The sequence below is a fragment of the Barbus barbus genome (assembly GCF_936440315.1).
Source record: "Barbus barbus genome assembly, chromosome: 28".
NCBI classification, from domain to species: Eukaryota; Metazoa; Chordata; class Actinopteri; order Cypriniformes; family Cyprinidae; genus Barbus; species Barbus barbus.
The window spans coordinates 13,796,943-13,810,140 of NC_136756.1; the positions used below are offsets into that span (position 1 = coordinate 13,796,943).

General features: G+C 37.5%; 1 protein-coding gene across 2 annotated transcripts in view; it reads left to right on the plus strand.

Annotated features, from left to right (window-relative positions):
- The window catches only part of mvb12bb (multivesicular body subunit 12Bb), a 51,451-nt gene that overhangs the window by 16,986 nt on the left and 21,267 nt on the right, over positions 1–13,198 (plus strand). For both annotated transcript variants that reach the window (XM_079382164.1, XM_079382163.1), the window contains exon 7: positions 6,094–6,188. In XM_079382164.1, coding sequence (XP_079238290.1) covers positions 6,094–6,188 — 95 coding nt within the window. The remainder of the gene's footprint in view (positions 1–6,093; positions 6,189–13,198) is intronic.

Sequence of the window (13,198 nt, forward strand, 5' to 3'; positions counted from 1 at the left end):
TTTACTGTTTGTATGACTCTTTTAAAACACCCTGAAATTGAAATGCCTTTTACAGTTATATGAAAGATGTTTTAAACACAGTCAATAAGGAATAAATGTTTAATGACCCCTTTAACTTTGAATGCTGGTGGTTCTGCAAATAAACCTTTTTGCCTCGGGCTCCAAGAACACTAATCACTGTGTGTGCGGACTACGGAGTGTGAAGTTGTTCAAATCTGTTTCCCTTGCTGCCTGTTTGAAATTTCAAAGCATTTCTGTGAAGTGTTTATGCTTAAAATGAATTAAATAAATAAATACAATAATAAATCTGCAATATATTTTATTTTTACCAATTAGTCTTATGCTTTAGGTGTTTGCACCATGAATACTATATCGCCCGTTAAATTACCTGGTGTCAGTTATGTGACCCCCATTTCATTCAAACAGGGCCTGGTCAATCCAGCTCCCAAACCATAGATTTTAGGGTTGTTGTTCTTCAGGGTGAGCTTCCTCTCCAGTCTCTGCTGCCATTTGTCGTCCTGATAAAACTGTCATCTCTCGCTCTGATATCTGACCTCTGGATTGACAGAGAACATAAAGTTGCCTTGTGCTAATATTTCGGTTTCTCTTTTTCTTCATAGAATCAAGGTTTCAGGCATTTCTCTCTGAATGATAGGGCCATATACAGTAAGGCAGGAAAAGTTTTTATATCCAAAAGCTGAACAATATAAATGTAAAGGTCAAGCATATTTCCCATTGTGAGCAGGAAGCCTTTTTTATGCCATCCCATGATTCAATCCAGTGATTCACTACTGGAGGTCAGTAAATATAAAACCATATTGGCTGAACTTTGGGATAGATAGATAGATAGATAGATAGATAGATAGATAGATAGATAGATAGATAGATAGATAGATAGATAGATAGATAGATAGATAGATAGATAGATAGATAGATAGATATTGACACAGGCTGTATATGGGAACTTCTTGGATTATGAGTACTCTATACAGCATATGAGTAGCACTGATGGACAGGTGTCAGTGTTCCCGCTCTTTGTTGGTTTCTGTGACCTCCGTGTCACCTACTCAACATATGCTCTCCAAACAACGGCTGATCTACCAGTTCTCTGGGAAGGCAGGCCCTGTACGAGATCTGTTGTGACACCATCCTCAAATGTGTTTTTCAGACACTCTTCTGTGTACCCTTTCCCAGAAAGCCCTAAAAAGCGTGCAAATTTCCATACACATCAAGTAAACTCAAACTGAGCAGTGCCACAAACAATAGAATCATCAGCAAAGATCTGTGGCTCTTTAGAGATTCTACACTCCCATATTCCGCCACGCAATTCTTCAAGATTCTTCCTTCTCCACACCTGACATGGAACTTTAAGTGGAGTAATGACAAGCGGGAAAGCCGCCACTGCAGAGAGCAGCTGTCTACAAGCCGTGGGTTGTGTGGGCTGCCTGCTCGGAGCGAGCGCTGAGGTGTTGTCATCGAGGATCTCGGATGAGTGTCAAAACACCGGCTTCCAGATTCCTCTCAGTTCGCACCGTATTATTTTTATATATCGTTTTTATCCCAGTCTTTGCCTCACCGAAGGCTTTGGCAAATTTGTCCACAGTGTGACAGATGTTTCCGACGTCTCCTCCCCAAGACGGACTTGTGCTTCCGCTTCTACACCGATGCCTTCTTGAGTTTCTCATCAGCCACCCGTGGAGATTCCAGCATGTGGGATTGGGCTTTTGATATTGAGATTACCCTGACTAATTGGTTCCTTTTACGAGGCTCCTCGAAATTTCTCAGGCTGTAATTTTGCCTTGCCAGAAAAGACTGTACAAGTTAGCAATCATTTTTGTTCATGCAACAGTTTTAAAATACACAAAATTGTTTTCCGTTTAATCACTGATGGTATTCCAACCACAATTCGGTCTTATTTTAGTCTACCTACACTACTAGGATGTGTCTGTCTTCTCATTTGAAGACTCTGCTCTAATTTGCCCAGTTCTTCATCCCAAGTCGAGCCTCTTCCTCCACCTACCAGGCATTGTGATATTCTTGAGTGCTTGTCTTTATGTCCACTTGTCTTCCATTTGGCCTTGTTAGGAATCAACCATCAACTGTCCTCTGAGTTTGTGCTTTCAGACCTTCGTCTGTCTTCACACTCCCATCTTTCTTGGCCTCATCGTCATCCGTAGATATAAGTGGAGCATGTTGAAGATCCTTGAAATTTCCCAGGCTGTAATATTGCCTTGCCTGTAAATACTGTACAAGCTAACAATCCTTTTGGTTCATGGAAAAGTTTTAAAGTACTTTTTGTTGTTGTTGTTGTTGTTTGTTTCATCACTAGTGGTAATCCAACTGCAATTCAGTCTTATTTAGTCTACATACACTTTTGTGTGGGGAAGTCGTGGCCTAATGGTTAGAGAGTCAGACTCGTAATCCAAAGGTTGTGAGTTCGAGTCTCGGGCAGGCAGGGATTGTAGGTGGAGGGAGTGAATGTCCAGCGCTCTCTCCACACTCAATACCACGACTGAGGTGCCCTTGAGCAAGGCACCGAACCCCCAACTGCTCCCCAGGCGCCGCAGCATAAATGGCTGCCCACTGCTCTGGGTGTGTGTTCACGGTGTGTGTGTGTTCACTGCTGTGTGTGTGCACTTTGGATGGGTTAAATGCAGAGCACAAATTCCGAGTATGGGTCACCATACTTGGCTGTATGTCACTTTCCCTTTCACTTTTTGGAAGTGCCTGTCTCCTCATTTGAAGACTCAGTCCTAACTTGTCCAGACCTTCATCCCAGGTCAATCCTCTTCCTCCATCTACCAGGCATTGTGATGTTCTTGAGTGCTTGTCTTTGTGTCTACTTGTCTTCCATTTGGCCTTATTAGGAATCAGCCATCAGCTGTCCTCCAGGATTGTGCCTCGATACCTTCATCTGTCTTCAGACTCCCTTCTTTCTTGGCCTCATCATCATCCGTAGATCTAAGTGGAGCATGTTGAAGATCTAAAATGACATAAGAAACAGAAACCATTTGAGGCTTATGCTGTGGTGTACGAGTTAAATTGTTTACGCTGTAATCCCAGTTATGTTTTAATTCTGGGAGGTATTGTGGTATAATTAGATATTCAAAATAGGGATTTGTGTCAGTGTTGCTCTGATGGCTTTGAATGATGATTAATTGTAGCCAAAACTCCAGTGGCCAACATAAGGCAAGCTCGCGCTGCCGTTGATTATGTAGCCATGTTTGTATTTTAAGAATTAGATGTGTAATTGATTTGCCATATGCTACCCAAACCCAGTGTACCCTAAACTGTTAAAAGCAGAGAATTGGGATTGAGTATGGTTACACTGTTTGACAGCTCTGAAGATAGGGAAACGCTCGCTCCTGAAACTTATATTTTAGTTTTATTTCACTTTTTGAGAGGCGGCTCAAAGTCGTAATGTTTTGGAGATTGGGTGTTCTTTTTTAGTTGCTCTATATAAATGTTATATTTTAAACATATAGGCTACATGACGTTAGATAATCTTAAAATGGTTGATTTTCTGAAGACTAGCTCTAATCTCTATTTTGACCTTATCAAATTGGTGATGTTTTACGTCCAAATACATTTGTGTGCCGTAAACAGGCTTTTCATTGAATATATCTCATTTCCATTTTCTGTATCGCTCTGTATCATTCGCTATTGTTTTGGCTTGCGCCAGTGACTGGGGTAGTTGAGGCCAGTTTCGACGAAAGAGCATCCGGACGGTCTCCTTTCAGTTTATGGCTGTTTGTGAAATGTCTGGATGCGCGTAGAGCCATGTCCCTGGCTTTCTTTCCCCCCTGCGTTCGAGTCAACCTTTGCAAACGAAGGGAAGTCTTCATTAAATGTGGCAATCGGTTCCACAAGATTGATGCCAACCTTTTAAAAATTCACCATTGGGCCGAATTGAACACGGGCAAATGCTGATGCAGATGAACAGGGAGAAGTCGGCCCCATCGAGAGAAATAAATCTGAGTTGCAGGCTTCAGTTCATAAATACCACAGGCTGTCAGAGAGCATGTTTTATGGCCCCTGATAGAAATTACTGCATTTATTTATCTCATCACACCTGATAGAAATGCAGAGTAGCCACTCACGGCAGACCTGGCTTCAGTTTACTCACGACTTGAATACTAGAGCTGACCCACAGTTCCCATTCATTAATTTGGATGAATATGTTCAGTAGATCTTTGGTGGACAGGGTGTTTGACTGAGAAAAGTGCTTTCAGAAAGAATCAATGGCTGTGATTTGCTAATTCGGGTTTTTGCTTAGCGGATTTCTGCACCAAAGTAACCAACCGGATTTGCCTTTGCTTCAACCATTTCATCTGTTTATTTCAAACATACCCCTCCTCCATTTTCAACATCTAGGCATCTCCTGCTTTGCATTGATATCACATTTCAGAAGATTTTCCAACATCCACTTCTGCACTAACTTACTCTCAAACTCAGATTCTTCCACCGGCTAAATGACATCTTACTCCCCTTGGCGGTGTCACTTTGCTCCTAATCTTCTTCCAAACATGACTCTGTCTGACTTTAATGCATCTGATGCATCCTGTAACCTGTTGGAGATGCTCATTTGGTCTTCAAAGCATGTCTAAAGCAGAATTATGCAGCGCTCCTGATGCAGAGAGACTCAGGCAGCGAGCACTGAATTTATTGATTCCCGAGAGTGAGTCAGAGAGTGTAATTCACCAGTGCCTGATTGATGAGGAGAGCAAGTTCAAACTGTCCATGAAGTGCAACGCACGCTATTTTTGCTCTTTCCCAAAACTTTGATATGGATAAGCAATTTGACTTGAGACCAGCCGAGGATTCTTTTATGCAAAATGTTTAATAATAATAACAATAATAATGATTATTATTCTCTTTCACAAATTGCTTTTATTCCTCTTTTCATTCAAGTCTAAATGCAGAAATATAATGAAAATGTATTAATATTAATAACAATAATAATCATAGTGGAAATATAAAATATTTTACAGTAAATTGCATGTATGAAAGTATAAATGTAGTAATAATAAATGTGAAATGTTTATTAGAATAATATTTGATTATATCGATTATAAATTATTATTTCTCCATTTTATTATAATATGATGAATGTATTTTAATAATAATAATAATAATATGTTGTTCTTATTAGTATTATTAGGCTGCTAGTATTATTATATTGTGGTAATTGAATTTCATTATTATAAATTATTCATAGTATTTTATGAGTTTATCTGAAAATTGGCTTCTGAAAATTAGGTTTTAATTTTTACAGCATTATTACTGCAACATTATTAGATTCATTGGCACTCCTATTGTATAATAGGAATATAGTATGATGCTCCAAGGAAATAATAAAAAAAAGTCCAACACTTTAGCTGTCCACGCAGGGTGACACTAATAATCTATCCACAGACACCCTCCTTGGACTGATGAGGTGGTTGTGTGTATAACTGTGTGTATAAGTTTTAGGACCGTTTCTGTGTGTGTGTGTGTGTGTGTGTGTGTGTGTCTTATATCATACTGGCTTAGGAAACCCTTCTTATTACCACTGACTCCATGACAATCGCTCACAGGCACCTAAGAGCCACAGACCGGGAGGGAGAGAAAATATGAGGTTAATGATCAGATGGAGTCAGTGATTCACAGTGGTTAAAGATGGACACCCACAATCGCTAACATCAATGATTCCTGTTATATTTATATCATATTTATGTTCCAGTTTCAAGAACTCTTTAAAGAGCTGATTCATTTGTGGAGCACAGTGTTGTACAGTCCTGTAAAATATGCCAGATCTCATAAGTTTGCTGCGTCGTTCACAATGTGGTACTTTGAAGATTTGAATTGGGCAATGACAGATTTTATGGACCGTGTTTGCATTGTTATCTGATTTGCATAATTCCTTCATAATTCTGCAGACGCCATGTGCAAATAAACAGTCCTAAAATTCTAGAAAGCAGAAAGTTTTTGCTGTGTGAGATTTGCTTCTAGAATCGTTTTTCTGAACACAGTGCTTCTTTTGAACATTTCCATTAATTATTTCCTATGTCTTTGCGCACTGGTAATGAGGTCAGTTCTGCCTCTATTTTCTAGACAATTCCCAGAGTCTCCGGCCTCCAATTCTACTAAAAAGAACATGGTCAGGCCAGACTATGAACACCAAATCTACAACCTCTACACCAAATCAGGTCAGTCCCTCTGTAACTATTATCTCAAAAGTTCATCATTCATTTTAGGTAATTCTAGCATATGTGTACAGTATCGCTACACAACCTTCTGTGAAATTGACTTTAGTGACATCGCTACGATTATTGTTAACACTTCAAGTGGCAGAACAAAAATACACCAGTGATGTGTAATTCCCATTGACCACCTCACTCTGCAGACCTGCAGTCTTTCAGCTCGAAAATATAACTTGAGTTTGGGATGTGAAGGCATGCTTATGTGCTTTTTTCTGGCTGGAGAGAGACACCATGTGGTGAGGATGAGCTAATCTGTAGCATAGAGGAAGAAATCACACTGTATTGAGGTACATCCAGGTCCAAAGCTGACATTTGGTCACACATACTTATGTTATGTTTTTTTTTTCTGTAATTTAATGATAAAATGTGCAGGTCATGCACTGTATCACTTGCACTTGTACTTATGATTTTATTCCTCATATTTTCATTTTAGTAGCTTAATGTGAAGAATATACCACAAGTGTTGCTACATTGAGACCTGGAGAAGAAAAAAGTTAGATGATGTGCAAGTTGCAAGTTATTTTTTGCTCGTCTTTGACCCAATTAATTTGATTTGGCTTTTTTGATGGTCTTTATTTACTATATATTAACTTCAGTTTGTATTTTCATTAATTGCATTAAATACTTCTTTGCTCTTTTAACAGCCTTAAAGAGACTTCAGGAAGTCTTAGGAAGATTTTACGCATACTGTAATTGCGCGATTACAGGCACGTTGATCATATCAAGGCTTCAGTGGTTAAAATAAGTGACTGACACATTAAACTCTGCCACTTGCCTTTGACGTAGTTAAAGTGACAGCAGATTGACTTGTTCTCGAGTGAGGCCAAAGAGAAAGGAAGGGTTCTGTCAGCACAAGGGCTGATGCATTCTGCTTCCCTGTCGCCATGGTAATGCCATTTGACTGACAGGCAGACACAAGCTCTGCCACTAATCATCACTCTGTCACCACAAGTAGTGTGTTCTATTGATCCTCCTTTAGCAACGTCTCTGTAACCATCAGGAACTGTGTTCACAGGCGAGCTTAGCAGCAGAGCAGTAGTGGTCTAGTTATCCAGTGGATATTTTGCTATTTTTATTGATGGAGATAGTAGAGACACAGGGAATGTGTACACAAACTGCTATGCCACTGTTCTGACAATGTTGCCTTAAGCTTCTTATAAATAATAATAAATATTATTATTGTTTTATTGTATAATTATACATATTTCGGTTGCACTTTATTTTAAGGTGTCCTTGTCGCAGTGTAAATTATACATGTATGTACTGAGTAATATTAATTAACTACATGTACTTATGTTTAGGGTTAGGATTAGGGTTTGGCTTAGGGTTACTTGCAAGTAATTATGCATAATTAATCATAATTATAATAGTAATTCCTGTAACAAGGACACCTTAAAATAAAGTCTTACCCATATTTCTATAAATAAATTATATTATAATTACATGGTATAAGATATACGTGCATGCTTACATATATTTATATATTATATAAGTTAGCATGCACACATATCTTATAACATGTAATTGTAAAATACATTGTATAATTATACATATTTCTATAAATTAATTATATTAGAATTACATGTTAGAAGATATGTGCATGATAATTTATACAATAATATACACAAATTAGCTTATTACATATAATTATAATATGATTTATTTATAGAAATCTGTGTTACTATTAATATTACTACTACTACTACTTCTATTAGTTAGAATTTTATTACAATTTCTTCATGAATTATGACTTGAAAAGCAAGTGTGGGGTTCTGAACAGACAGCTGGATTTACCATAATCACTAGGAATGCACCATGCATACATAATAATAATAATAATAATAACAACAACAACAACAACTTGTTAAATTTATTTAATTATGCATTTATTTTTTTACTTAATGTAGGATTATTATTATTATTATTATTATTATTAGAGACTTTATTGAATTTTCTTTATGAATTGAGTTGTGACCTGAGGAGCTAGTGTGGGGTTTTAAACAGACAGCTGGATTTACCTTAATCGTTGGGGACTCCACGCGCTCGCATATGTGTATATATGTATGCGCGTGGATGTTGACAGCTGGCCAGGTTCGAGCTGGGCTAAAACCATGTGCGCTCTGTCAGGCTCCTAGCACCAGCTCCTTCAGGATTGATGAATTGCCTGCTTTCTTGATTAAACCTTCCGTCACTTCCCAACAAAACACAACACACACATGCAAAAAAAAAAAAAAAGACCAGCGCATTAAAGACTAGCCTAGCGCAGAAGACTCGACATGTCTGGGTATCTGTCATCGTCAGCCACATTATGTGCGGATTTGAGGTGCCGGTGCTTTGACATTTATTAGCAGAGTATTAAAAACTAATTCACATAGATTTGGCAACCTTCATTCACTTGACAGTCCACGCTCATTTTAACAAGTTGGGTCTTTCTAGACTTCACAACCTCTTGCTTTGTTTCACCACTGCCTCTTTGAAGCTGAGCAGATTTTTGGTGTCATTTATTTTTCATTTAGCTTGATGGCTTGAAGGAAATATTTCCTAATTAGCGAAGGAATCAGTGTGAAAAAGAGTCCGTTTGCAACATCTGTGAGGTGATGGATTTGAATACATTCTTTTTTGGGAGTATTAATGAAGTAATACTTAGTCTATCAGAAATGAGCATCGTATGAGCTGTGATTCTCTAAATGTTTTTTTGTAAAGGGAACTTCATTATTGTTCAAATCTTTTTTTATATATATGTGATAAGGAGCTTGACTTTTGCCACTTGCTATTTTCATTCATCTATAAAAAACAAGGAACAGATACTCATAATAACACAGATATCCAATATCCCTTATGTAAGTGACATTAACATATCTATTGCATTAATCACAAAAAGAATGACAATGCCTTTATTAAAGATTATATATAATGGTAATCAATTATTCCTTGGTGGATTAAAGAAAGATCAATTAAGAGGTGACTGGAGAGAGAGAGATAAAAATACAGAGATATTTCAGTATCAGCTTAAGTTTGCAAAATATCAGAGTGAGTGACAATGATTTTTGATTTCCGGAACTGATATTAGTCCTCTTATTAAAGTATGTGCATCTGCTTTTAATTTGCTCCAAATAATTGGAAAATGCAACAGAGCTTTCCAATTAAAGCGCCACTTTACGCACTTTAATAATACCCCCATAATATTAGAGCTTATGAAATGACAGGTGAGCTGGTGTATGAATAAAACATAAAGGCTCGTAATAAGAGACAGGAAAAAAACGGCAGACAGTTGTTGGGGTTTTTTTTAAATGCTTGACTTAATTTGCATATATTAATCTCTTCTTTTCAGCCTTATCGAATATTCGTGCGTATTTGAAGTTAAAATAGTGATGACAGGCCGGGGTACGCTTCATTTTTCCATGGATTTATTGCTCCTATAATTCAGGATCTTTAATAAGGCAATATGACTGATCCTCCGAGTTCTGTGGAATTTCGTTAATTGTTCCAGATGGTGCTCACTGATTATGCAAAATGACTTCTCTTTTTCCCCGGCTTTTTATTTTTTTCACCGTCCCCGACCACACTGTTTTTTGATTGACTAACACAGAGAAAAAAGATTATTTTTGGGCCAGCACTTTCATTAGGAAGCCTCTCATCAGGTTTCAAACAAAAGTTCCATCTTATCTCCGGCTGCAGACTGCGGCGTGACTAGCGCTCCAGCTAGCGCTTGACAGTCGAGGAGGATCCCATAGGCTTTTAATCGTGACTCTAATCTCGTGTAGCCCAGCAGCTCTCTCCACCCGTGTGGCCATATTTTACAATACCAAAACACTTTAGGCTGAAGGATTAGAGAACACGCACTCGGGCTAGCGACACAAAAACTCATCTGCTAAGTGCGGCTGCTCTATGGCTGGATGGCTAGCCTTGAGGAGCTGGTTGATTAAAACCCCCCAAAGCTAGGCCACCATTTTTCTGCTCCTCCTCTCTCATAGCCGAGGGCCCATTGAAAGTTCACCTTGATTCTGTTTAGCATCAGCTAAATTGCCCTAAATGAATTGTGTATGGATATTTGATGGGCGGCGGTGGGGGGACTAGGAGGGGAATAGACATAGACCAGATTTACAGCTGTGTTTTACTTTCGATGGGTACACGATTTAAGCCGCGCAATTTCGGGCCAATAAAACTGTTCTGAAAGAGAGCCAAGGACTTCAGGTTGGCGACAGGGCATGAAAGACTGCATACAGCTTCTTTTCCAAAAAAGCCATTAATGATTTATTCCTGTGGCCTATGTAAAGAGGGAGCCTGGGGAAAATGCAGAGGGGGTTTACAACTTGCTTGGCTCGTGTGCATGATAGCAAATACCACTAAACCTATGACTGATGTGACGTCTGAAGTTTTGTTTCTGGATTAATCCGGATTTAAGACTCTACCCTTTAGAGTCTTCTTTAGGAGGTCTCTTCCTTTAGCGTAGTGGCACCTATACTAATATGCACATTGAACCATATCACTCTCTTTACGTTTTTTTTTTTTTTTTTGTAACGCTGCCATTGCAAAATAATTAAAATAATTATTGTCAAAGTACGTATACTTCTACATTTACATTTGTAGTTTTACCTATTGCATTTTAATTTTGAAGGGTCAATTAAAAAAAAAAAAAATTCTATGCTTAGCTGAATTTATTTATTAATTTGTTTTTTTTGTGTGTGTGTGTGTATATTGGTTATTATTATTATTATTTAAATATATATTTATTTAAAAATGTATTTATGTAATAATAATAATAATAATAACAATAATAATAATAATGGTTATTATTAGTATTATTTTTATTTAAATATATAAATATTTTTTAAATAAATATACTGTGTATTTGGAAAAAAAAAAAACTTTTATTCTATTATCTTTTTTTGTTTTTGTTTCGTCATTACCTATAGAAAACTATTTAGTCTTTTTCTTTTCTATTCCCACTATTAATATAAATGTGCTCTTCTATTATTTTCTAAATGTGTCTGTAAGTTTCTTGGACATTTAAGTCGAGCATAAGACTAATGAGAGCCACGTGCCTGTGGGCCTAATCACAGTCCGGGGTATCATTCCTCAGCCGTCCATCTCCAAGCCCAGAATAAGATCTGTTCCTTCATTAGTCTTCAGCCTATCAAACATGGCCGCCCTCAATAGATGGGCCTGTCTAGCCTTCCCATTGCCCTCATGTTCAGCAGTCTTTGTTATCACACATCTAATTAGAACTTGATAAAAATATTTCCCTCGAAATCCAGCCATTAAATATAGGTTAAGGAGATTTATGATCAAATATGCTCTTAAAGATCTTTTAATGGGTCTGTGGACTCGTTAAGTTGGTTATTAACGAGCCCCTAATACATAGTGCGATTTAAACTCACAATGAGATTCCTTGGAATGGAGCCATTTCTGATAAGGGGAAGTGGGCCCCCCAAAGGCTGTTTTGAAAGTGTGCCGCCTGCTTTTGTCTCAAAGTATATTAAGAGACTCATCTACAGCTGTATGAAGAGTTTATTCTCTGAAACAATGGCCAAATTCCCACACCAATGCTCTCAAAATAAACGCTTATTGTAGTCAGCATGCTATTGTATGTGTTGTCATAATTTATGAACATCCTTTATTCTTTGGTGTCATAGGCATGGGTCATATTTAGTTTTTTTTTTTTTTCTTCCTATTCAAGATTTTACGGTACAAGAGGTACAAGAGAAGATGACATGTATGAGAGTTAACAGTAAAGAAAAGTCTTCTTAAAAATAATAAATATATGTACTAAGTTATTAGAAATGTTCTATTTGTATTCATCCTGGTTTTTATACCATGTTCAAGAAAAGTTTTACTTTAATGACTTACTAATTTGAAAATGACTTGTGTAACCAATTAAAAGAAAAAAAGAAATATTTTTTTTTTTCATTTATTCTTGACTGCACATCTTAACCAATATTTTAAAAAATAAATCAATTAATTAAAATGTTTATTTATTTATTTATTTATTATATATTTTACTGTAGTTTTTATTAATTTATTTGTAATAATTTATAAATGTTAGTTTTTTTGGTAGTTGTACCACAAGACATTGTACAAAAAAATGTCAAATATTGATATTAATATATACATATTGATATTAACAAACTGTCACAAGGCTCTCCAGGGGATTTCCTGCTCGTTTTGTTTTGTTTTTGTTTGGGTTTTTGTGTGTGTTTTTGTTTAGTTTTTTTTTTTTTTTTTGCTTTGCTTTGTTTTTGTTTTCATTTCTTTTTTGTTGTGTTTTATGTTGTTTTGTTGTTTGTTGTTGTTTTTTTTGTCTATAGTTCCATGCAGTATGCACTTTACAGTTCCTAAAATGTAAATCCAGACATCTTAAGTCAATCAGGCTCCTGCTTCCTATCCGTGATCGCCTACACAGTTGCTTCATTCAGGGCTCAATGTCATACTTGCACTGTTTGTTAGGCCAAACTGCAGCTGTCAAACCTTATGTACATATTCACATCTCAATGACACATCTGAGCTACAGTGTCTACTGAGCCTCATGTCACAACGAACGTAATGCTACAATGATTAACATAATTAATGAGGGATGGCGGTGCAGCATTGGTGGATTGGTTTAAAGAGATGATGAATGGTCCTATGGCTGCACCAGTGGCTGCCAACGAGGCCTCTCATGCTGTCATCCCTCCTGCCTGAGTCCTGGCACAGATCATTACTCTCCAGGCCGAGGTGCCACTTTACATCGCCCTGCAGCCGCCAACATGGAAAACTTAATAACACTCCCCAGCGCTGAGGGGATCTATTGGGGCTCCGTGCCAGTGATTGTCTACTATAGGGTGCCAGTGAAACTTAAGTGGAGGTATGGGATGCTAGCTCAGCTCAATGTAGCTCTCACACGGACTGTATACAAATACAGGCACCGACCCTATCGCGTGGCCCTTACGCCACTTTCTTGCCTTAATTTGCTTCTC